This window comes from Sarcophilus harrisii, chromosome X (genome assembly GCF_902635505.1).
Source record: "Sarcophilus harrisii chromosome X, mSarHar1.11, whole genome shotgun sequence".
Classification (NCBI taxonomy): Eukaryota; Metazoa; Chordata; class Mammalia; order Dasyuromorphia; family Dasyuridae; genus Sarcophilus; species Sarcophilus harrisii.
The window spans coordinates 82,989,966-83,015,402 of record NC_045432.1 but is presented as its reverse complement, the minus strand read 5'-3'; the positions used below and the strand labels follow the sequence as shown (position 1 = coordinate 83,015,402).

The 25,437-nt window shown below is 39.0% G+C and overlaps 1 protein-coding gene across 1 annotated transcript in view; it reads right to left on the bottom strand.

Annotated features, from left to right (window-relative positions):
• Window positions 1–6,693: 6,693 nt before the first annotated feature.
• LOC116420379 overlaps window positions 6,694–25,437 on the bottom strand; it is a 122,958-nt gene continuing 104,214 nt past the window's right edge. Inside the window, exons 4-5 of the mRNA XM_031945145.1 lie at window positions 13,378–13,440; window positions 6,694–10,877 (exon numbers count right to left, since the gene is read on the bottom strand). Coding sequence (XP_031801005.1) covers window positions 9,637–10,746 — 1,110 coding nt within the window. The 5' untranslated portion in view covers window positions 10,747–10,877; window positions 13,378–13,440 and the 3' untranslated portion in view covers window positions 6,694–9,636. The remainder of the gene's footprint in view (window positions 10,878–13,377; window positions 13,441–25,437) is intronic.

Here is a 25,437-nt window from a genome sequence, read left to right as displayed (position 1 = left end):
GCTGATAGGAACTGGGCTCAAGCCCAAAGAGGATTCTGGGAAGCACTCATGCAGCAATTCAAAAGGCAAATAAAAGATGCAGAAGAAATATTGGGAAAAGAACCCCTGAGCTAATCAAGAGGAAGCCAATAGGCTGACCAAAGGACAAAAACTGATTGAAGAAAATAGTTTTTTAAAACTACAATCACCAAAATTATTTTTAAAAAAATTAAAACACTGAGGAAATCAATTCATTAAAAATCACAATCAAGTAAATGCAAAAAAGAACACTGAGGAAAACAAAAAGTTGGAATGCAGAATTAATCAAATAGAAAAAGAGGTACAAAAGCTAACTTAATAAAATCATACATTAAAAACTATAAGATAAATGGAAGTTAATGACTATTTGATATCAAGAACCAGTCAAATAAATTAAAAAAGAAGGGAAAATGGAAGAAGATATAAAATAGGAGCAAAACAGCCAGCCTGGAATGCAGATGCAGGAGAGACAATTTAAAAATTATTGGTCTCCCTGAGAGAAAGGAAAAACCAAACAAACATAGAGCCTGGATAACCTTCAAGAGATTTTCTGGTATAGCCTAGTTGATATAATAGCAGCAGAAGACAAAAATAGTCAGTAAAAGGCTCCATCTAGAACTCTAGAGGCATTTCCAGCTCTAAATTGTGATCCTGCGATCTTTTCCCACACTATATCCAATGATCTTCTATGACAATGCACTGAAACTAAGGACGTCTCAGTTTCCTTATCTGTAAAATGAAGCTGATGCTGTATATGACATTCAGATTCTCTCTTTTAAGGTCTATGATGTGATGAGATCATAATTCAATTAAACAAAGTTTTATGGCTCCAGTCCTCATGTACCTGTTACTACTGTGTCAATTTGGGGGGAGGGGGCAAAGAAGCTCTGCCCTTTCTAGAAACACAACATGAAAAGGCAAGCTGGAGATTAAAAGACATAGATCAGGGAGACTTCTGGCATTATTGAATTCAGCAATCCTCAAAGTATCGAAAAAGAGATTATTTCTGTTTATAAATTAAAATTACAAGATATGGCCCTTGCTCTCCAGATTACAAAGGCAAGATGTCACATACTTAAACTTTTCTCTGAGTTTCTGTTAAATCACATGCTACCAGTAATATAGATTTCAGATATTCATAATGCCATCTTGGGGCAGTTGTTTTGTAAATCTGAAAATGTCTCTTTCTCCATTGGACTTTTGCCATATTTTAATTCAGTTAATTTTTTTCTTTACTTGCAGAAACCTATTTTGAGTTCTTTTTATTTCCTTGGACATACCATTTTAATTAATGTGTAATACGGTATATGCTACAGTGACTAGAGTGTTTGGGAATTCTTGACTTGGGAACTACTTCTTAAGATGAAATAAGTACATTACACTTGTCCATTGAAAAAAGCCTTTCAAAATAAATGCCCTTCCTGAAAAACAAAGTCTCCATCTATCCCATCTGGAAAGAGATCCCAGAAAGAAGGCCCTAAGAAACATGCTTGCAAAACTCCAGAATGATGACCTCAAGGAAAAAGGACTGCAAGCTCCCAGAAAGGAAAACATCAACCCAAGAAGCGAGGAGTCAGTGAGGGTTACCCAGGATATGGTAGCCTCTAGAGCAAAGGGTGGGAGGCCTGCAATACCATATTCCCCAAGGCAAAGGACCTGGGTTGATAACCAAGAATCCACTGGCCAGGGACCCATCATCCTTTGAGTTCAGAGAGAGCTTCAATGGACAAAGGAACTGTGATCCGTTCCTCCTGAAAAAGACCAGAACTTAAACAGCAACACTGATCTTTAAACAACCCTAGAAAGCAAACAGGAAAGAAAATGAAAACATAGGAATTCAAGGTGAAACAGTTGTCCTTCCCAGATGAGAAAATGATACTTGTAATTCTCGAGAGCTTTCTGAGGTCAGAAAGAGACAGCGGGAGTGAGTAGAAATTGCTTGTGAGATGATGATATTAAAAAAAAACATTAATGGATTGAAAAAGGATGTATTGGGAAAAGGAGAAAGGGAAGCTAAGATGGGATGAATTAGATCCCATGGAGACTTGTCACAATATAGAGAAAGAAGGGAAAAGGATCACCTCCCAAACATCATCATAATAAAATGGAAACCTAGCTACCGAGCTTCGTCAGCATCACCTAGGGGAAAATGGAACAAAGAAGATTCCTAGAACTCAGTGGTTCCATCCAAAGAGAGGGTCTCCTCAGCATCAGAAGAACAGCTACAGCTGTAATGCTTACAGAAGTAACTCATGGAAGTTCACAGCAATTAGAAATGGTGGAAACCTGAGCAACATAAGGGCTTCCTTTTCACAGGACTCCCTGCCCAGCTAGCAGAGGGAGAGCCAGAGAGCCAAAGAGTGAAAGAGACAGGAGAAAAGAGAGAAAGGAACAGTCAGAAAAACATCAAGAAATAGAAAAGAGAGAAAGACACACAAAGAGACAGAGAGAGAAACAGATAGTAAAAGAGAAAGAGAGGCATAGACAGAGACAGACAGACAGTCAGAGAGAAACAGGGACAGAAAAAATGGATCAAGAGAGAAAGTAAAATAAGAAAGAGTGGGAAAGAAGAGAGACAGAGAGAAAGTGAGAGAGGGAAGGAGGGAGAAGGAGAGGGAGAAGGTGGGGAGAGGGGGAGAGAGACAGAGAGAGAGAGAACAGAGACAATGGTTCAGTGATCCAAGACAATGCCCACAGACTTTGGAAAGAAAATGCCATCTGCATCCAGAAAAAGACCTAAGGAGACTGGATGTAAATCAAGACACACTACGTTCACTTCCTTTTCCTGTTTTTGTTTTTAATTTCTCCCATGGCTTTTCCCTTTTGCTCTGATTTTACTCTCCAAACAAGATTCATAAAGCAATGTGTGTTAAAGTAAGCAGAAAAATAAAAAAATAAATTAACCAAAAAATGTAATACTAATAAAGCATAAAATTAATTACCTACAAACTTTATAATAAAATGATAAATCTATTAAATTAATTATTAGTTAATACAGTTAATTAAATGATTAATGAATTCAATTAATTAATACATAAGTGAAATTTCATTTGACTAGATGGGGGTGTAATTAGCTGACTGACAAATTAATGAAATGAATTAGTAATTAATGAATTTAATTGGTGATTAATTATTTGAAATTAATGAAATAAATTACTAAATCTATTATTATTAATTTATTTATTTATTAGTGTAACTTTCCCATGGTTTTTCCTTCTTTGCACTGATTTTTTTCTCAGGACATGATTCATAAAGCAATGTGTGTTAAAAGAAACAAAAAGAGAAAATAAAAATAAATCATTCAACAAAATTTAATTAAAATTAATCATGAAATTAATTACTAACAAGATTAATCATCAATAGGTTCATAAATTGATTGAATCAATCATTAGTTAACTAATCAATTGATTAATAAATTTAATTAATTAACAACTTATTTTGGCCTGATGATGATTTAATTGACTGATGAATTAATTGATAGGTAAACCGATAAAATTAATTGGTAATTAATTAACTAGAAATTGATGAAATAGATTCGTTTTAAAAAAAAAAAACCCAATCCTCAAACAATGTGACTTCCACTTTGAATGGGCCTTGGATCAGGACACATGCATTTGAACCCTTGCTCTGCCATTTACTACCAAGTGACTTAAACCAGTCTTTTGGTTTCTCTAGACCTCAGTTTCTTTCTTTTAAAAAAAAAAAAATAGGATATGCTACCAGATCACTTCCCGGGTCCCTGTCACCTTAAAATCTGTGATTAGGCAATGGCCTGAAAAACCTGGTTGTCCTCAAACTTTCCTCCTCCTCCTCCTTCTCTCCCCTCCTTTTCCTTGCTCCCCCCTCTCATAGTTTTCTTTTTCCTCCCTCTGTTTTTATTTATCTCTCTGTCTTTTCGTCTCTCTCTCTCATACAGAGGTCCTCACAGCAACAAAGAGTTCTATCTCATGCATTTTCTTCTTCTAAATCTCAATTTTAAAAAAAATGAAAGAACAAAGAAAGGATTTCTCCCTGCTTTTGTTTAATATCCATGGCAGTGAATTGCAATAATATCAAAAATTGAGTGTTCTATCCTAGTGGCATAATATGGAAATAACAGCTAAATGAAATTGTGAATATATACATTTAATTAGCACATGGAGAAATGAATTACAACTCTCTTTCTCTTCTCTTTCTCTTGTTTATTTTCTCTCTTGTTTGCTCTATTGGCTATCTCTGAGTTCTGGTTTCCTTAGTTGTGTCTTTGTTCTCTGTTCCTTTGTGTATGTCTTCTGTCTACTTTTTCTCTCTCTGTGGCTCTGTCTCACTGTCTTTGTCTCTTTATTATTTATTTACTGACTCTATTCCTCTCTTTCTCTCTCTTCTCTGTTTCTCTGTATTTCTATATGCCTTTTTCTTCCTCTATTTTTCACTCTTTCTCTCTGGCTCTATCTCCTTCTCTCTCTCTCTCTTCCACCCTTTCTGGCCGTCTCTCTTTTTCCCTTTCTGTCTCTTTCTCTTTTTTCTCAGAAAATACTTTTCTTTTCTGTAACTGTCTGTCACTCTCACTATCTCTCTGGCTCTCTGTTTCTCATTTTTCCCCACTCACACTCAATCTTTCCCTCTCTGTGTCTCTCTCTGTGTGTCTGTGTGTGTGGCTCCTTCACTGTTTCTGTTTCTTTCTTGCAGAGAGACAGACACAGAGACAGATAGAGGGAGAAAGCCAGAAATTGAGTAAGACAGTGAGAAAGAAAAAGAGTGATTTGGAGGGACAGAGAGAAGCAGAGTCAGAGACAGAATCAAAGGTAGCAAGCCAGATCCAACGAGAGACAGAGACATACAGGAGGGGAGAGAGAAAGAGAGGGGGGTGGTCTGGGCATAAGAGAAAGAGACAGAAAAAGGAACACAGTCAAAAAAGAGAGAGAGACTTCTAGAGAAAGCCAGAGAGAGACCGAGACAGAGAGAGACAAAGAGAGAAAGAGACAGACAGACAAAGAGAGACAGAAACAAAGAGTTTGGAAGCCAGAGAATCAGAGAAAGAGAAAAAGAAAAGAAAAAGCAATTCAGAGAGACAGAGAGAATTCTGTCTCTGTCTTGTGGTGATTATTCTGCTGAAAACAACGCCCATTTGGAGGACCTCCAGAGAGCTAATCGGAACATTAAAAATAACTATAGATATCTAGTGTTTGACAAACTCAAAGACCCCAGCTTGTGGAATAGGAATTCACTGTTTGACAAAAACTGCTGGGAAAATTGGAGACTAGTATGGCAGAAAATAGGGATGAACTCACACTTAACACCATCCACCAAGATAACCTCAAAATAGGTTCATGATCTAGGCCTAAAGAATTAGATTATAAATAAATTAGAAGAACATAGGACAGTTTACCTTTCAGACCCGTGGAAGAGGAAGATTGTGGCCAAAGAAGAAATAGAGATCATTATTGATCACAAAATAGAAAATTTTGATCATATTAAGTTAAAAAAGTTTTGTACAAACAAAACTAATGCAGATAAGATTAGAAGGGAAGCAATAAACTGGGAAAACATTTTTTCAGTCAAAGGTTCTAAGAAAGAGCTCATTTCCAAAATATATACAGAATTGACTCAAATTTATAAGAAATCAAGCCATTGTCCAAATGATAAATGGTCAAAGGATATGAACAGGCAAATTTCAGATGTAGAAACTGAAACTATTCCTAGTCACATGAAAAGGTGCTCCAAATCATTATTGATCAGAAAAATGCAAATTAAGACAACTCTGACATACCACTACACACCTGTCAGATTGGCTAAAATGACAGGAAAAAAATAATGATGAATGTTGGAGGGGTTGTGGGAAAACTGAGACACTGATGCATTGTTGGTGGAGTTGTGAACAGATCCAACCATTCTGGAGAGCAATTTGGAACTTTACTCAAAAAGTTATCAAACTCTGCATACCCTTTCACCCAGCAGTGTTACGACTGGGCTTATATCCCAAAGAGATATTAAAGAAGGGAAAGGGACCTGTATGTGCAAAAATGTTTGTGGCAGCCATTTCTGTAGTGGCTAGAAACTGGAAATTGAATGCATGCTCGTCGATTGGAGAATGGTTGGGTAAATTGTGGTATATGAATATTATGGAATATTATGGTTCTGTAAGAAATATATCAGGATGAATATAGAGAGGCTGGGAGAGCCTTACATGAACTGATGCTGAGTGAAACAAGCAGAACCAGGAGATCATTGTACACATCAACAACAATACCATATGATGATCAATTCTGATGGACGTGGCTCTCTTCAACAATGAGATGATACAAACCAGTTCCAGTTGTTCAGTAATGAAGATAATCAGCCACACCCAGAGAGAGGACTATGGGAAATGAGTTTGGACCACAACATAGCATTTCTACTCTTTCTGTTATTGTTTCCTTGCATTTTTGGTTTCCTTCTCAGGTTTTTTACCTTCTTTATAGATCCAATTTTTCTTGTGCAGCAAGATAATTGTATGAATATGTATATATATGGTGTATTTAATATATAGTTAAACATATTTAACAAGTATTACACTACCTACCATCTAGGGGAGGGAGTGGGGGGAAGGAGGGGGAAAGTTGGAAGAGAAGGTTTTGCAGAGGTCAGTGTTGAAAATGTACCCATGTATATGTTTTGTAAAAAAAATTAATAATGATAAATTAATTAATTAAAAAAAAAACTTGCCCTAAACAGAGAAACCTAATTTTTTGGTTTGCTTTTGAAAGTCCCAGCAGGAAAAAGGACATGTAGAGGAAGTGTGGGTGTGTGTGTGTGTGTGTGTGTGTGCTAGAAGAGGGACTTTTCCACCCTGCTACAAGTCCAATGGAATTTTCAAAGACCACTTTTTAGAGGCAAACCGTTGTTCCAAACTGACCAAACTGCTTTTCAAAAAATCCATCTTGACTAAGCCGAGGGAAGGCTGTAGGTGTAAAAGAAAGAGGGAAGGTACAGGAAGCAGAGCCACTGGGACTTTAAACAGCCCCTCCCGGGGAGAAAAAGGTGAAATGAAAAACAAAGAACCTTTCTTACCTCCCAGTCTCCCCTTCTGTCCTTCCCAGTCTCCCCTTCTTTCTCAGGAAGAAAAAGGACACCAGGCTTTACTCTGGAAGCTTCCTCCCCTTCTTCTCAGAGAATCCATTTAAATATGAGGGGGATAAACGCAAATTGTCCAAGGCAATTATTTCACAGAATGAAATTTTCATTCTTTGACGCAAATCACAGACTTTAGAGAGAAAATGATCTGAAGGCGGGGCTTTTCCCACACTCTGGGTCCCCATCTCCACAAGAATTTCCCCATTTCCACGAGAGGCTCAAGCTCCCTGACAGCCCATTTGATGAGCTGAGTGAGGCTCTGTGTTGGTTTCCGCTGAAAAGCTCTCCCACCCCCAATCCCATTCGGACTTGGCTCCCCATTGCTGTGATCACCCCCTTGCCGGAGACTTTAATTGCTGGGGAGGATTCCATGAGGGCCGGACTGCAAAGCAGCCGGGGTTCCTTCAGCACCTTCTTCACCCTCCCAGCCTTTTCCCTCTGATGCTCCTGCAACCACGGGGTCCAGAAGCGGCTCAGCCTCCCAGGCCTGGCCTCTGACTCCGGGGGGGAAGGAGGGGCTGGGATTGGGGAGGGGGACGGGGAACAAGTGCCGAGGGAGTGAGGCAGGCAGTCTCACCCGGAGGGAGCCCTCTCAGAGGGACTCTGCGCACTCGGAGAGTTCTCTGGGTCAGGTCCTGCTGCTGCTGCGCCAGCTCCGCTGGGATCCGGACCGGCTCTTTCTGACTGAAGGGACTGCCAAGCAGAGAAGCAGCAGCCGCAAATCGGAGGGAAGCTTTGGGTGTCTACGCTGAAAACAGGTCACTTTGGTCTCGGACGTTCTCTCTCTAATAAAAGAAGTGGGGCCCCCGAAAGGCAGCGTGGGGAGTCCCGAGCTCTCTGGGGTGCTCCGGTCTCTCCTCCGAGATCGCTATCGGGACCTTTTCCATCGCATTGAAGGCTCTCTGGCGCCTTCCAGTCTTTTTCTTTTCCTCTTTGCCTCCAGGTTCTATGTTTCCAGAACTTCCCAAGGCCCGTGGACACCCGTTTGGTTTGTTGGAACTTGAGAAATACAATTGGAGAGATAGCAGGGGAGGGTCTCCTTCCTCCACTTGCCCTCCACGGCTACTTTCTCTTGAGATTGTGCTCCGCTTGTTCTTCCGGTTGAATGGGCTGAATTCGCCCCCCTCTGAAAACGGAGCCTTTGCTATGGCACCCACTATTGAAAGGAATTATGGGAGGAGCCGCAGCCGTATTGAATCTGGGGGGCCCAAGCCAGTCCTTGCCCATCTTCCCTCTATCTTGCTGTGTTTGTTTTGGTGATTGTGGCTTTGTAGTTCACTTGTTTCACACTGAAATACAAAATGGAGGGGGAAACCACAGAAAATACTGCCGGGTAGATGGCAGACAGCATGGAACTGCTGAGAAAATGCATGTCCACCTTCAGAAAGCCTTGATACCCGATAGAACATTATGTTTGGAGCCACCCACATTCTCTCTGCCTCCTTGGAGTTTGGCTCTCTGGTGTGGAGGGTAAATGTGGCTCACAGCAGGCTATTCTCTTTTTTTGGTTGTTTATTATTTTTCTTTATTTCTACGCAGTTCCCCCTTTTATTCGGATTCTTCTTTCGCAAGACTCATATGGAAATATATTTCCCATGATTGTACATGTGTAGCCTATATTGGTTGGCTGCTTGGTGGGGGAGGAGTGAAAAGTTTGGAACTTAAAATGAATGTTGAAAAGCGTCTTTATGTTGAGATGTGGGAATAGGGGGATAGAGATCCCCTCTGCTCGGAGAGGCAGGTCCAAATGGGAAAAAAGTCTCTAGAACCCTGAAATTTGTGGCAAAAAGAAAGTTTTATTGTTCACTAAGAAGCTCTCTCATGAGGAAGTTTACAAAGAGTGTGTAAATAGACCCCTGTTTTATGTGTAAATCTTGGACGTATGACAATGATATCTGAAATCATTTTGAAGGCTTTTTTCCCAGACTCTGGAATTTCCGGAAAGGGATCGGGGACACCGCCAAAAGATCAATGGAGGATGATTTGACCAAGATCTCCAATTGAATGACGTTGCTTAACTTGGGAAGGACTTGTCTGGGAAAGTATGCTTTTTCCCAGACTTTTCAGTGTCTGAGACTCCAAATCTAGTTTTACGGTTCACTCCCGTCATTTCCCCCCTCAAATTCATTTGGGGTAAAGGGGCGAAGGTCTCATTCTTCTATAATTGCTTCGAGCTGACGAGGGTTGTAGACATAGCCCTAAGTTCCCCCGGGGTTGGGGGGGGGGGAATCGGGATCTGAAGACGCATCAGCATCCAAGGGGTGTTGTGTGTCCCAATCGGTCGTCCCACAATCTCCATGCTGAATGAGCAGTTGAAAATTCGTACCTTGGAGCCTGGAGGGAAAAAATCTCAAGAGCAGTTTAAAATGCAGGAGCCTGATATGAGTAAAAAAAAAATTAATCATGAGGAGTGAGTTAGTATAGTAGTTATTAGAGACCACAGCCAGGAACCCCACCCAGAGGAAGACTGGGGGTGGGGAGGAGGTGAGGAGTTTCTCACAAATGTCTTGCCTCCAACAGCTTTCCCTACATTATGTGGCGATGGTAGTTCATGGCGGCAGTAAGGTTGGCGAGAAAATCCTCCTGTTCTAAGTATTCCGACCAGGGAACTAGCTTTGCTGAGACATTCCTTAAGAACCAAAGAATTTTTTCCCAAAATCCTCGCTTCTGTCTACTTGAAGGGGTGGGGGCTGTGTCTGAGGTTCTAGCATTATATACAGTGAAAGGAGCCCTTAAGTGGCCTAGAGTGCAAGCTCCATAGTGCTTGAAAGGTGTTAAGCAACGGGTGGAGAGAATTACAGGTGAGGGAGGGTCCCAATCAGAGGCATTCCTCTTAACAGGAACCTTGGAAATATTGAAAAAGAATGGAGCATTTACTTTACAGAGAAAAGCATATCCCTTTGGCGCACAGAGGGTACCCGAGGTCAGCTTCTGTAGCCGTCTCCTGGTTGCCCGTCCCCAAGGATGACTGTAGTTACATGACATTCTATCGATCACAATGTGAGTTTTCAGGAGCTTGTGAAGAAGCTTCAAGGAAGGTGCTGCGGAAGCACTGTGGGCGGGTTTGCCAGGATAAGCCCGGAATGGATGCCCCACAGTTACTCTTTGGGGAGGTCCAGAGTCATAGGTGCATCTAGCCCGAGACCCACCTCTGCAGCTGGTACAAGTTGCCGAGGTGAAATTGCGGCAGGCTCGAGAGGGGTCACACTCGCTTGCACCCACAGTGTTGGTGGTACAAGTCAGTGTCCCCACATCAGGGATGTCAACGTGGCCATTATGGGCCACGGTGACAACCACTGTCTCTGTGTTTTGGTGATGTGTAAATAGGAGATCTTTCCCAGCCAGAAAGCAGGGGGCAGTCGGGTCAGAGGAGTTCCCCTGCGGGGTAGCTAGTACAAATGGAGTGGCGTCCAGGGACGAGATGGTGACCCGTGGGAATGGGACCTTTGCAAAGAATGCATAAGGCCGCATCTGTGGGCCACCTTGGGGGTGTTGGTGGCACACCCAACAATCCTGGACCCCCCCATTACCCACAGAGTCCCCTAGTCTGGCCAGGAAGTTGTCTCCCCACTGGCGAGGGCCCACAGAGGAAGACCAGCAAAGCTGGAGAGAGAGTATCAGGAGGAGAGTCCTCATGGTGATAAAGGAAGGAAGGAGATTAGAGTGAGAGAGAGACAGACGATTTCACCCTTCTTTCTCCAGAGTTTTTTCAGGCTTCTTGTGGAAGAGAAACTTCAGGTCGGGCTTACAGGAATATCCTGAGGTATCTGAAAGAGAGGCAATAGGCAGCATTTTGAATCCTAGAAATATGACTCCAGCTGGGGGACCCTTCCAGTCTGACTGATGTTGGAATGGTCAGAACGAGCTTGTAGGGGCCTTTGCACTTTACACCTAGGGGGGCAGACCCCTGGGGCTTCTAGGTTTTTAAGTACACCATGTCCCCAGGATTTACAGGAGAGGCCACCTGACCATGAGCATCTGTAGGTTGAGGAAGACGCTCGTTTGCATATGCAGAAAGGGCCTTCTGAACTGCACCGAGCCTTGTGGCAAACTGAGTGACCAGACGCTGTTGCGGGTCTACAGGAATATCAGTGGTCAGAAAAGGCTGTCCATACAGGAGTTCAAAAGGGCTCAGCTTAATGTTCTTCCAAGGGGAGATTCGGACGCTAAGCAGTCCTAATGGGAGACTCTTTATGCATTGCTCTCCAGTCTCTAAGCACAGTTTAGTGAGGACTCCTTGAGAGTGTGGTTCGTTTTCTCCACCTTCCCAGAAGCCTGAGGACAACAAGCAGAGGGCAGGTGGTAGGGGATTTTGAGTGCTTTGGCTGGGAAGTAAAGGCCGGCCCATTGTCTCTCTGTAAGGAGCTAAGTAGGTCAAAATGAGGTATGATCCCTTTTAGTAAGCATTGTGACACCTCCTGAGCCTTCTCAGTCCTGGAAGGAAATGCTTCTACCAACCGGGATGATACAGGAGCTGCAAAGGGCAAAATCATCCTTAAAAGTCTCCATCTAGACTGCCAGAGTCACTTCCCACTCTAAATAGTGATCCCAGCATCTTTTCCCACTCTACAGCCAATGATCTTCTATAACTTACTTCACTAAAACTAAGGAGGCCTCAGTCGCCATATCTGTACAATGAAGCTGGTGATGCACATGACATTCAGAGTGCCGTCTCTCTGTTAAGGTCTCTGAGGCAATGAGATTATAATTCACTTCAACAGATATTGATGGATCTCGTCCCCATATACCTGTTACTACTGTGTCAAGTGTGGGGACAAAGAAGCTCTGCCACTTCTGGAATCGTACAACATGGAAAGGCAAGCTGGGGATTAAAAGACATAGAGCAGGGGGAGTTCTAGCATTAAAAAACACTAAACTAAAAAAATGAATAAATAAAAATCAATCATATTAATTTAATTATCAATGAAACTAACAATCAATTTGCTAAATGTATCATTCATTAAACTGATAGATTAATACATTAATTATGAATGGCCATCTACACCCAGAGAGAGGACTGTGGAAATTGAGGGTGGTTCACAACAAAGAATTCTCACTCTGTTGTTGTTTGCTTGCATTTTATTTTCTTCATCTTTTTGTTCTGGTTGGATTTGGTTTTTCTTATACAACAAGATAATTGTATAAATGTGTATGCAAATATTGGATTTAACATATATTTCTACCATGTTGAACATATATTGGCCTACTTGCCATCTAGAGGAGAGAAGTGGGAAACAGGAACACAAGGTTTTGCAAAGGCTACTGTTGCAGAATTATCCATGCATATGTTTTGAATAATAAAAAACTTTAAGAAAAAAATAGAAAAAAAGAAATTGCATCTAATGTGATGATATGAAAGGGAAAAAAAGCATTTATAGGTTGAAAAGGGATTGTATTGGGAAAAGAAGAAAAGGGAGCTATGATGGGATAAATTAGATCCCATGGAGACTTACTACAATCAAGAGAAAGAAGAGAAGAGGATCAGCTCCCTGATATCATCCTTTCCCCTCCAGTGTAACTGAGGCAGCAAAAAAGGAAGATTCATACTGGACATAAGTAGACCTGTTAGTCCTCTTTTCCCTCTCTCCAAGGTATCAGGGGCAGGACCAGGAATGGGAAGGCAGTGGGCCCAGAAAAGGCATTCGACTCCTTGCTTTGCTCCTGTTGGGCCTCAGAGGAAGCTAGGATGAACAAACAGCTCTCAGTTACCCAGAGAACTGCAGCATGGCAGAGTGAAGCCTGGAATCCACTGGAGCTTTCCCAGTTTCCCTTGAAAACCACATGAAATCAAGTTGCCCACTATCATGATTACTATTCAATACTGTATTTGAAATGTTGGCTTTAGCAATAAGAGAAGAAAAAGAAATTAAAGGAATTAGAGCAGGTAATGGGGAAACAAAATTATGACATGAAACAAAAAGGGGGCAGAAGGTATACTCAGAGAATCCTAGAGAACTAAAAAGAAAACGATTACAAACTATTAACTTTAGCAAAGTTGCAGGATGCAAAATGAATCCATGTAAATCATCAGCATTTCTATGTCACCAACAAAGTCCAGCAGTAAGATATACAAGGAGACAACCCTCCATTCTGCCATGACTCCTTCACCCCCAAGCCTCGGATGAACTTGTATACAGACCCTCCCAACCACATCCTATGTGGAGAAGGCCAGCAACAGCTTCTCCCTCTTTTCCTTTTTCATTCTAAAACCTCTCCCCTTTCCCCTCCAGGTATTCCGAGGCAGCCAACAAAACAGTAGTTGCTTACCTCACACAAGAACTTGGGTTAGACTCCTTTCAAACATGTCCAGCTCTCCAAGGCTCCAGCAGACTAGAGAGAGAGAAAGGGGGTGGGAGGGGAAATCAGTAGTGTGCTAAGGAAGAGCAAGCAGCCTATCAAAAAAGCACATCTTGTGCAGGAGCCATTTAGCAAGGGACATGGTATTCCTCTGGGTCCTCCTCGAGTTTCCTTGTACTCATTCTCTATGCTGTGCTAGGAACATCATGTTCATACCAGTTATTCCACAGCCATAAATAGAATGCACATTTTTGGTAAAAAAAATTTTCAAGAGAAAGGTAAAGTTACTCTCTGTCTCTTAGTTTAACTTTTTCAAAATCAGGAACCGTCACTGCAGAACATAAAATCCTTATTTTACAATTAGTAGACTTAATAAAGTATTTCTTCCTATTATAAACATAATCTCTTTTAGATAAGCAGATTGAGAATGGAAGGCAGGGGAGCCAACACAAATTATTTTAGCTTTAGAATCCTGGTTTCCACTTCCTGAGAACATATTTTCACAAGTATATTTCTTAATACAAAAATGTATATTTAGAGGGCAACAAATATTTTTAAGCTGGGAAGGAAGCCACGCTTGTATACTGTTTTTTCAGATTGAACAACTGATTTAGAAGGTTTAGGCATGGGGGAATTAATTATAGCTCCTAGAGAGCCAATAATTGAAAACAATGACGTATAAAGTCCAAGCTAGCTCACTGGAGGGCCTCAGGATCAGTCAGAGTCAGGATCAATCAAAGTCCTTGGTCTTTAGGGGGAGAAGTGAAGGCGGCAGGCAAGCTGCCACTAGGCTTGCCAAAGAGGTCTCCTGGATTCTGGAGTCCAGAGTCTCCAGCCCCTCTCCTCTTTGTCCTGCAGCCATGTGACCCTGACCTCTCTCCCTCAGCCCTCCAATCCTTGCCTACTATTACCTCACCACCAAACATTCAGCAAGTGCCAATCATAAGGAAAGCCATCACCTTACCGTATCATATAAGTATATGCTTATAGAGCCATTACCTCACAGCAAATAGATAATTAGCATCAATTACTCTGCGGTCTGATTCAAGCACACCTTTTCAGAGTTTCAGCCCTCTATATTACACCTGCTGTGGGCAGCAAACCAGCCCCAAGGGACCCCTGGAAAACTGCCAATCCAGGATACCTGCCAGCCTACTGCCTGATATGAGGAAGACAACAACAAGAAGGGAGTGTTGTATAAGGGCAACTAAGGCAACATCTTGCTATAAGTAAGACACCAAATAAAAAGGGCAATGGCAATCAGAGCTAGCCCCTGCTGTGGAAACCCAGGGTTGATGGTGGAATGTAGAAATACTTGCCTTCTACCTTCCTATAACATTCCTACCTCCAATCGCAGCTTTCCCAGCTTCCCTTTCAGACAGGGCAAGCACCTGCTAATGAGACAGGCCTGCCACACTGCCCGATTGCTGGCACAGCCCCCACATTTCACCCCTTCCCCCCGGAGTTCAAGGACACAGAATGATCAGGAACAACAATGCTTCGCCTTCCACTTACCACCACCACCTTCTGCTGTTGCTTCCAGGCACCTAGGAACAATGGCGGGCAACTCAGCTGTTCCCAGCAGTCTGAGCCTTTTTCTGCGATAGGGGACATGGCCTAGACCCTTGTAGCTCTCTGTGCTCTTCTGCATAAATGCCCTGCAATACGGCCTCCCCAAGCAAAAGTCACAGCAGTCCCAGCAACACACTCAGAATAAAATGGAGGCACAGCTGGCTAGTGGACCTCATTCTCCCTCTCACAACAAGCTCAGAAAAGCCAATTAACATTACTTGCTTTGACTTTCCTTCTTGCACCATGTAGGTGTAAGAATAGCTCTCAAGGTACCCAGAGACTTCATTAATTCGTGTCGGAAAGATGTCGGCCATGGAGGCTCCCCTAGGAGCAGTGTGATTTACCAATTCCCTATTCATTGAGACGCCACAAGACTTTGAGCTGTTGTTCAAAAATGAGACTCTGAAGACAACACCAAACTTGTCCATCGACCTCAGGGCTCATAAATATCTGAAGAATCCGAGGCTAACTGAGCACTCACTCACGGCATTACGCGTCATCCTGGGAAAGGGAACGCAGGCATCCTGCCTTTGCTCTCCTCAAGCTGTTTTCTTATAGTTGTCATGGTTAAAATTGGAGGTGAAATACTCTCTTTTAGCGCTGAAATATATCTGAACTGAGGAGTTTATTATTATTATTATTAATTTTATCCTTTGGCTAATTTAAGTATATTAAAACTAAGTTTTACTCATGTTTCTCAGCTTTAAATCACAGGCATTTTGGCACATACCTTTTCTTCCCTGACACTGTAAGAGTCTCTAAAACCAAGAGACACGCAAACCATTTATGGAAATGTATGAAACAATCCATTTTCTTTCAAAAAAAGAGGAAGGTAAAACATATCCTCATGTCTATTGCAGCGTCAATACTGGACTTGATAAGCACATATTTTCTGGCTCCTTTAGTGTTTTCCTGACTCTACTTACTTCATTTGGCACCAGTGCATACCAGTTTTTGCGTGTGAGGGTGTGTGTGAGGGGGTGTGTGTGTCTCTGTGTGTGTATGTCTCTGTGTGTGTGTGTGATTGTGTGTGTGTGTCTCTGTGTGTGTGAATCTTAGTTCCTATAGTACGGATACTATATATTGATGTGCCACAATGCCTTCGCTCATCCCCCAAATGCTAGGCATCCACTTTGTTTCAGTTTGTTTGCCACCACAAAAAAATACGACTCTAAGTATATTGGTCTACAGATACCCTTTCTTTTTGTGTTTGACCTCCCGGAGTGTTTGCCTAGCATTAGAATCTCTAGATCCAAGGCTATGGTGGGTTTAGAAACTTTCTCCACATAATTCCAATTTGTTTTCCTGAACGGTTAGAACACCAGCTGCTCCACCAAGAGGGTCATTCACATGCCAGCTTGCCTATAGTAGTATTACTTTAAAAACCTATTCCATTTTCTAAAAGTTTCTATGAATAGAATGATCTCATCCCATGATCACATCTATGTAAGCAGCTCCTAGGGCAAGAATTTACCCTGTCATGATAGACTGGCAACTCTTCTGGACTTTTATTATCTTAGAATTGTCTGAGGCATTAAAAAGCTACGAGTTACTGTAGCAGATAGATACATATCTCTATATAAATATATATGTATATATACACGTATATACAAAAATATATATGTACACACACACATATATATGTACACACACACACATATATATATATATATATATATATATATATATATATATATACATACACAGAGAGAGAGACAGAGAGAGGGAGAGAGACAGACAGACAGATATGGGGGGAGGGGAGAGAGAGAGAGAAAAGGAGGGAGGAAGAGAAAGAGATATCACAGGCAGGACATAAATTCAAGTCTTCCTAACTTTAAGAATGAATGTCATCTTCCCATACCATCTTTAGCAGCTCCTACGAATTTTTAATCATGATAGGACCCGGCAAACTCTTTGGACTTTAATCTTGAATCTTGTTAAATTAAAAAGCATGGGTTCTGTAAAGCAATGTCATTACCTATTTTAGAAACAGAATTCTTTATTACCAAACATTTAAATGTGGGCCAAAATGAATAATTTTATTAAAATTTATAATAAATAAGAGAAAAAAAAGACAGATGACAAAGGGAGGGAGAGGAAGGAAAAGGAAGAGAAAGAATACCCAACTAAATTGCTTAATTTAGAATATACTTTTTGTACTCTCTCTCATATTTTCTTGATTTTTCTGTATGGAAGGCCTGTGTTTTCTTGAAACATTGATAATAGAAAAAAGTTAATAAACAAGGTTTACCTTATTTGGAAAGGCTTCCATTCTCAAGCAAAGGGGTGTTTGGGGCAGAAGGAGGAAGGAGAGAATCTGAAGCTCACATTTAAAAAAAAATGAATGCTAAAAATGTTTCTATATATGACAGTGGAAAAATTTAATCCTACATTAAAACAGATACTTAATAAAATATAGTATGGCTGAGACTAGGTCCCTGGTACCTTAGAAGTCACTACTAAAGCTTTCCCAAGTGGATCTTTGCTTCCCTTAGGGAAGTGTCTATGTCCTGGCCTCTCTGTCCCTTGGAAAAGTCCATTTACCTAGCTTAGCCCTGATTCCCACCAGGGGTTATGTTCATCCCAGCAAAAACAAAAAAAAGGAGAAGACCTTGTCCCAATTTTCATCATAGTCCTGTGGATAGTGGTCATCTATAATACCTTTAATACATATCTGTGAGAAAGGGACTTGTTTCCCTCCAGTACCTACTTCCTTCCACTGACTTTACTAAACAAACTGAGAATAGTAAGTTTATGTTAACTATAAGAGTCTTGCTTTATATTAGACATCAACTTTCATCATCGATGACAGGGCTAATTTGCAATCTGATTTCCAATTACTAAAGCACCTAGTTCCTTCTCACTGTAAGTCAAAAGGCAACCCTTTATAGGGAATTCTACAAATCATATTCACTCTAATTATAATGCATTTGGATTACAAGTTGTTGCATTACAATTAGACTAAAGGTCCCACAGAGGGTGACCATGAATATGTACTTGAGTTGGTGAATTCCATTTTGGCATCCTTTAGAATGGTCAACCTTGAAAGAGTTTTTTTACCAAAGTTTAATGGAAAGTTTGTTATTGACTTTGTTACTTTTAACTAGGGTAAGTTTTATCAGCTCTGATTCTTACCATATAAGTCTGTTCCACGGTGGTCCTTCAGAATCAGACTAAAAAGAAACCTGATTTGCCTTACATTTCTTTAAATAACTATTAGTTGAATTTGAAATAGAAAGTTGACACATTAGAGAATGTCCTTCTCCTCTTCAGCCATCTTTTCCTAATTAATCGTGTTTTTTCCTCACTGGGAGAGGGGGAGGAAGGGAAGGAGGAAGAGAGGAGAAAAGAGAGAGAGAGAGAGAGAGAGAGAGAGAGAGAGAGAGAGAGAGAGAGAGAGGAGAGACTCAGAGAGACAGGAGACAGAGAAAACAGATATAGAGGGAAAAAAGAAAAATATGAGGGAGGGAGGGAGGGAGAAAATGAGATCCAGAGAGAGTGCAAGCAAAAGAGAACAAGAGAGAGTGCAAGCAAAAGAGAGCAAGAGAACAAAAGAGCATATGAACAAAAAGAATGAAACAAAGTCAGGGAATCTTAGAGAAATTTAGAAAAAGAGAGAGAAACAGATGGATAGATGGAGACAGAGACAGAGAAAGTGACAGAGAAAAGAGAGCAAGAATGAAAAAAGACTGAAAAGAGAAGAAGATCAGAGGATGGAGAAACAGAAAAAGACAGAGACAGGAAAAGAATCAGAAGGAAATAAGAAAGACAGAGACAGAGACAGTAAGAGAAAGCAAAAGAGTCACAGGTTTGTGGATTTGTTTTTTCTATAATTTTCTATTAATTTATTTCCATTAATTTTAATAATCTAATTAAAAGTAAATAATCATTTATTACATTTGTTAATGTTCTTATTAATTTTATTTATCAAAGTGTCAATTAAATTCTTCACTAATATAACATAAATTTTATACATTAATTCATTAAATTTCACTAATCAATCCATTAATTAACTAATTTTGCTAAATAATAATTATTTTAATACATGTATCAGTATATTTAATATGAATTTTGTCAGTAATTGATTACTTTTATTAATTAATTTACTTAGTATTCAACAGCAGAACCAGGAGGATTCAAAAGCATGTGTTCCAATGCCTCATCTAGGGCTCATTGGAGCCTAAGTCACAATGTTTGATGATTTGGTTTTTTATTCATTTTTAAAATAATTTAATTAGTAATCATTAACTTTATTAATGAATTCTTCAATTTTATCAATTTATTAATTAATCCAGTCAATTTGCTATTAATTAATTTTATTATCTTGAATAAATTTTATTAATTTACTAACTTATTCGATGCCGTGAGGAAGACACCAACTAAAAAGGCCTTTGAAATGGCACAAGGTACCCCTGCTTGTGAAATACACCAAACCTAAGGGACCCTGGAAAATGCCATCCACGAAACCAACTGTGTGCAAGACACCAAAGAAAAGGGGACGTTGGAAAATGGAAACCAAAGTTACCTCCTGCAATAGGCAACACACCAAATGCAAGGGACCCTTAGGAAACTGCCAATCTACAAAAACAACAAGGCTACTCCTGCTGTGAGCAAGATAGCAAATAATAATAACCTGAGAAAATCGTACATTAAAAAATACTGCAAGAAGGTAAATGGAAGTTAATGACTATGTGATGTGAAGAATTGGTCAAATAAATTTAAAAAGAAGGGAAAATGGAAGAATATATAAAATATGAGCAAAACAGCCAACCTGGAATACAGATGTAGAAGAGACAATTGAAAATTATTGGTCTCCCTGAGAGACAGGGAAAAAACAAACAAACATAGAGCCTGGATAACATTGTTTAAGAGATTCTCAGGTATACCAGGTTGAATAATAGCAGAGGGAAAATTTGAATGTTCCATCTAAAGGATTTCCACCTCTAAATAGTGACCCCGGGATCTTTTTCCCACAGTACATCCAATGATCTTCTATGATTTAGTTCACTGACTGAAGAGGCCTCAGTTTTCCTATCTGTAAAATGAAGCTGATGATGTACATGACATTCAAAGTCTCTCTTTTAAGGTCTATAATGTGGTGAGATCATAATTCAATTAAAGAAAATTTTATGGCTCCAGTCCCCATGTACCTAACTACTGTGTCAAATTGGGGGGGCAAAGAAGCTCTGCCCCTTGTAGAAAAATACAACATGAAAAAGCAAACTGCAGATTAAAAGACATGTAGCAGGGGAGTTCTAGCATTAATGAAATCAGCAATCCTCAAAGTATCAAAAAAGAGATTATTTCTGTTTATAAATTAAAATGACAAGACATGGCCCTTGCTCTCCAGATAACAAAGGGGAAATGGCACATATTTAAGCCTTAATATATATTCCAAATATTCATAATGCCATCTTGGGGCAGTTGTTTTGTAAATCTGAAAATGTCTTTTTTTTTTCAATTGGACTTTTGTCATATTTTAACGTAGTTCATTTTTTCTTTACTTGCAGAAACCTATTTTGATTTCTTCTTTTTATTTCCTTGGACATAACATTTTAATTCATGTGTAATATGATATATTGTACAGTGTTTGGGAATTCTTGAGATTGGGAACTATTTCCTAAGATGAAATAAGTACATTTTAGAGAAAATAAATACTTGTTAATTGAAAAAATCCTTTCCCCCTTTTAAACTTATGTACCCCTCTTGTATCACGATGCTCACCCTCTTTATAATCCCTCCCTCCCTTTGAGTCTTTTCCTTCCTTCCCTTTTATTACTCTTTTTTTTCCCTTTTCCTCTCCCCCGTTTTTAATGAGGTGAGAGAATTTTCTAAAACAAATGTCAATTATTTTTCTTTGAGCCAACTCTTGATGAGAGTAAGATTCACACAATGTCCCTCCCTCTAAATTCCCTCAGATATGATAAGTTTCCTTTCCCTTTGTGGATGGGTTTCCTTTGGGAGGCAAGAATAACAAGCATAATCTGCGGTTATTAGGGATGGCAGGAAATACAGATTTAGTAATTTAACAGTAAATGGAATGGGATGAACTCCCCATAAAGAGGAGGCAGATAGCAGACTGGATCAAAAGTCAGAACCTACAATATGTTGTTTAAAGAAACACATTTAAAGTAGGAGATAATTTAGAGTAAAGGTAAAAGGCTGGAAAATCTATTATGCTTCAGGTGAAGTCAAAAGTAGGTAGCTATCCTTATCTCAGACGCAAAAAGCAAAAATTGATCTAATTAAAAGAGATAAGGAAGGAAACTATATCTTGCTAAATGAAGCGATATCAGTATTAAACTTTGCACCAAGTGGTATAGCATCTAACTACCTAAAGGAGAAGTTAAGAGAGTTACAAGAAGAAATAGACAGCAAAACTCTAATAGCGGGAGACCTCAATCTTGCACTCTCAGATTTAGATAAATCAAATCACAAAACAAATAAGAAAGAAATTAAAGAGGTAAATAGAATATTAGAAAAATTAGGTATGTTGGATCTTTGGAGAAAATTGAATGGAGATAGAAAGGAATATACTTTCTTCTCAGCAGTTCATGGAACCTATTCAAAATTGACCATGTATTAGGACATAAAGACCTCAAAATTAAATGCAAGAAAGCAGAAATAGTAAATGCTTTTCAGATCATGATGCAATAAAAACACATTCAACAAAAAGTTAGGGGAAATAGACCAAAAGCATTGGAAACTAAACAATCTCATCTTAAAGAATGATTGGGTGAAGAGCAAATTATAGATACAATTAATAATTTCACTAAGATAATGACAAGATGAGACATCATACCAAAATTTGTGGGATGCAGCCAAAGCGGTAATAAGAGGGAATTTTATATCCTTAGAGGCTTACTTGAATAAAAACAGAGAAAGAAAAGATTAATGAATTGGGCTTGCAACTAAAAAAATTTTAAAAGACCAAATTAAAAAACCCCAATCAAATACTAAATTGGAAATTTAAAATTAAAAGGAGAAATTAAAAATATTGAAAGTAAAAACTATTGAACTAATTAATAAACTAAAAGTTGGTTCTATGAAAAGCCAATAAAATAGATAAGCCTTTGAAATCTGATTAGAAAAAGGAGGGAGGAAAATGAAATTAGTAGTCTTAAAATGAAAAGGGAGAACTTTCCACCAATGAAGAGGAAATTAGAGAAATAATAAGGAGTTATTTTTGCTCAACCTTTATGCCAATAAATTTGATAACCTAAGTGAAATAGATGACTACCTCCAAAAATATAGACTTCCCAGACTAACAGAGGAGGAAGTAAACTGCTTGAATAGTCCCATTTCAGAAAAAGAAATAGAACAGGCAATTAAACAACTCCCTAAGAAAAATCCCCAGGACCAGATGGATTTACATGTGAATTTTACCAAACATTTAAAGAACAATTGGCCCCAATGTATATATAAATTATTTGATAAAATAGGAATAAAGGAGTCCACCAAATTCCTTCTAGACACAGACATGGTACTGATACCTAAACCAGGTAGGCTGAAAACAGAGAAAGAAAATTATAGACCAATCTCCCTAATGAATATTGATGCTAAAATCTAAAAAGATATTAGCAAAAGACTACAGAAAATCATCTCCAAGATAATACACTATGATCAAGTAGGATTTATACCAGGAATGCAGGGCTGGTTCAATATTAGAAAAACTATCAATATAATTGGCCATGTTAATAACCAAATTAACAAAACCATATGATCATCTCAATAGATGCAGAAAAGATTTGATAAAATCCAACATCCATTCCTATTAAAACACTTGAGAGTATAGGAATAAATGGACTTTTCCTTAAAATAATCAGCAGCATCTATTTAAAACCATCAGTAACATCATATGTACGGAGACAAACTGCAACCATTCCCAATAAGATCTGGAGGAAACAAGGTTGCCCACTATCACCGTTACTATTTAATATTGTATTAGAAACGCTAGCTATAGAATAAGAGCTGAGAAAGAGATTAAAGGAAAAGAATAGGAATGAGGAACCAATTATCACTTCTTGCCGATGACATGATGGTATACTTAGAGAACCCCAGGGATTCTACTAAAAAGTTATTAGAATAATCCACAACTTTAGCAAGTTGCTGGTTAAAAAAACCCACATAAGTCATCAGCAGTCTATATATCACTAACAAATCCAACAGTCAGAGTTACAAAAGAGAAATCCATTTAAAGTAATACGATAATATAAAATATTTAGGAATCTATCTGCCAAGGGAAAATCAGAAACTTTATGAGCAAAATTACAGACCACTTTTTCACACAAATTAAGTCTGATCTAACCAATTGAAAATATTAAATGCCTTGGATAGGGCGAGCAAATAATAAAGATGACAATATTACCAACTAATCTTATTTATTTAGCCTATACCAATCAGAGTCCCAAAAACTATTTTAATGACCTAGAAAATAAAACAAAGTTCATATGGAAAACAAAAGATCAAGAATTTCAAGGGAATAATGAAAAAAATCAAATGATGGTGGCTTAGCTGTACCAGATCTAAAATTATATTTATAGACCAGCAGTTACCAAAACCATTTGGTATTGGCTAAGAATAGATTAGTTGATCAGTGGAATAGATTAGGTTCAAGGGATAAAACAGTCAACAAATAAGAATCTAGTCTTTGAAACCCAAAGATCCCAGCTTTTGGGATAAGAACTTACTGTTTGATAAAAATTGCTGGGAAATTGGAAACTAATATGGCAGAAACTAGGCATTGATCCATACTTAACACCGTACACCAAGATAAAGTCAAAATGGGTTCATGACCTAGGAAAAGAATGAAATATTAATAAATTAGAGGAACACAGGATAGTTTACCTCTCAGACCTGTGGAAGAGGAAGATCTTTATGACCAAAGAAGAACTAGAGATCATTACTGATCACAAAATAGAAAATTTGATTATACCAAACTGAAAAAGTTTTGACAAACAAAACAATGCAGACAAGATTAGAAGGGAAGCAAAACTGGAAAATATTTTTACAGTCAAAGGTTGATAAAGGCCTAAAATATATGAGAATTAACTCTAATTTATAAAAATCGCCATTCTTCAATTGAAAAATGGTCAAAGGATATGAACAGACAATTTAGATGAAGAAATTGAAACTATTTCTAGTCATATGAAAAGATGCCCAAGTCATTATTAATCAGAGAAATGCAAATTAAGACAACTCTAAGATACTACTACACACCTGTCAGATTGGCTAAGATGAAGGAAAATAATGATGATTGTTGAGGATGCGGGAAAACTGGACATTGATGCATTGTTGGTGGAGGTGAATGAATCCAACCATTTTGGAGAGTACTTGAACTATGCTCAAAAGTTATCAAACTGTGCATACCCTTTGATCCAGAGTGTTACTTACTGGATTATATCCCAAGAGATTATAAAGAAGGGAAAGGACCTGTATGTGCACGAATGTTTGTGACAGCCCTTTTGTAGTGGTTAAAAACTGGAAACTGAATGGATGTCCATCAGTTGGAGAATGGCTGAGTAAATTGTGGTATAAGAATATTATGGAATAACTGTTCTGTAAGAAATGACCAACAGGAGGATTTCAGAAAGGCCTGAGAGACTTATAAGAACTGATGCTGGAGTGAAATGAGCAGACCAGGAGATCATTATATACTTCAACAACAATACTATATGATGACCAGTTCTGATGGACCAGGCCATCCTCAGCAACGAGATCAACCAAATCATTTTTAATGGAGCAGTAATGGAACGAACCAGCTATGCCCAGAAAACAACTCTGGGAGATGACTAAAACCATTACATTGAATTCTAATCCCTATATTTATGCCCACCTGCATTTTTGATTTCCTACAAGCTAATTGTACAATATTTCAGAGTCTGATTCTTTTGTACAGCAAAATAACGTTTTGGTCATGTATACTTATTGTTATCTAATTTATATTTTAATATATTTAACATCTACTGGTCATCCTGCCATCAAGGGGGGGGGGGGGTAAGAGGTAAAAAATTGGAACAAGAGGTTTGGCAATTGTTAATGCTGTAAAGTCACCCATGCATATATCCTATAAATAAAAGGCTATTAAATAAAAATAAAAAAAAGAGAGAGAGTTCTAGTGAGGGGAGCAGGTATACTCTTTCTCTCCTCCTTAGCAGCCCTATGGTGCCTGCATGCACAAGCCATTAACAATCATACAAAAACAAAAAGAAAGTTTTTTCAAAAAAAAAAAAAAAGAAAAAGAAAAAATCCTTTCAAAATAAATGCCCTTCCTTAAAAACAAAGTTGCCCTCTATCCCATCTGGAAAGAGATCCCAGAAAGAAGGCCCTAAGAAACATGGTTGCAAAACTCCAAAATGATGACCTCAAGGAAAAAGAACTGCAAGCTCCCAGAAAGGAAAACATCAACCCAAGAGTTGAGGAGCCACAGTCAGGGTCACCCAGGATATGGAGGCATCT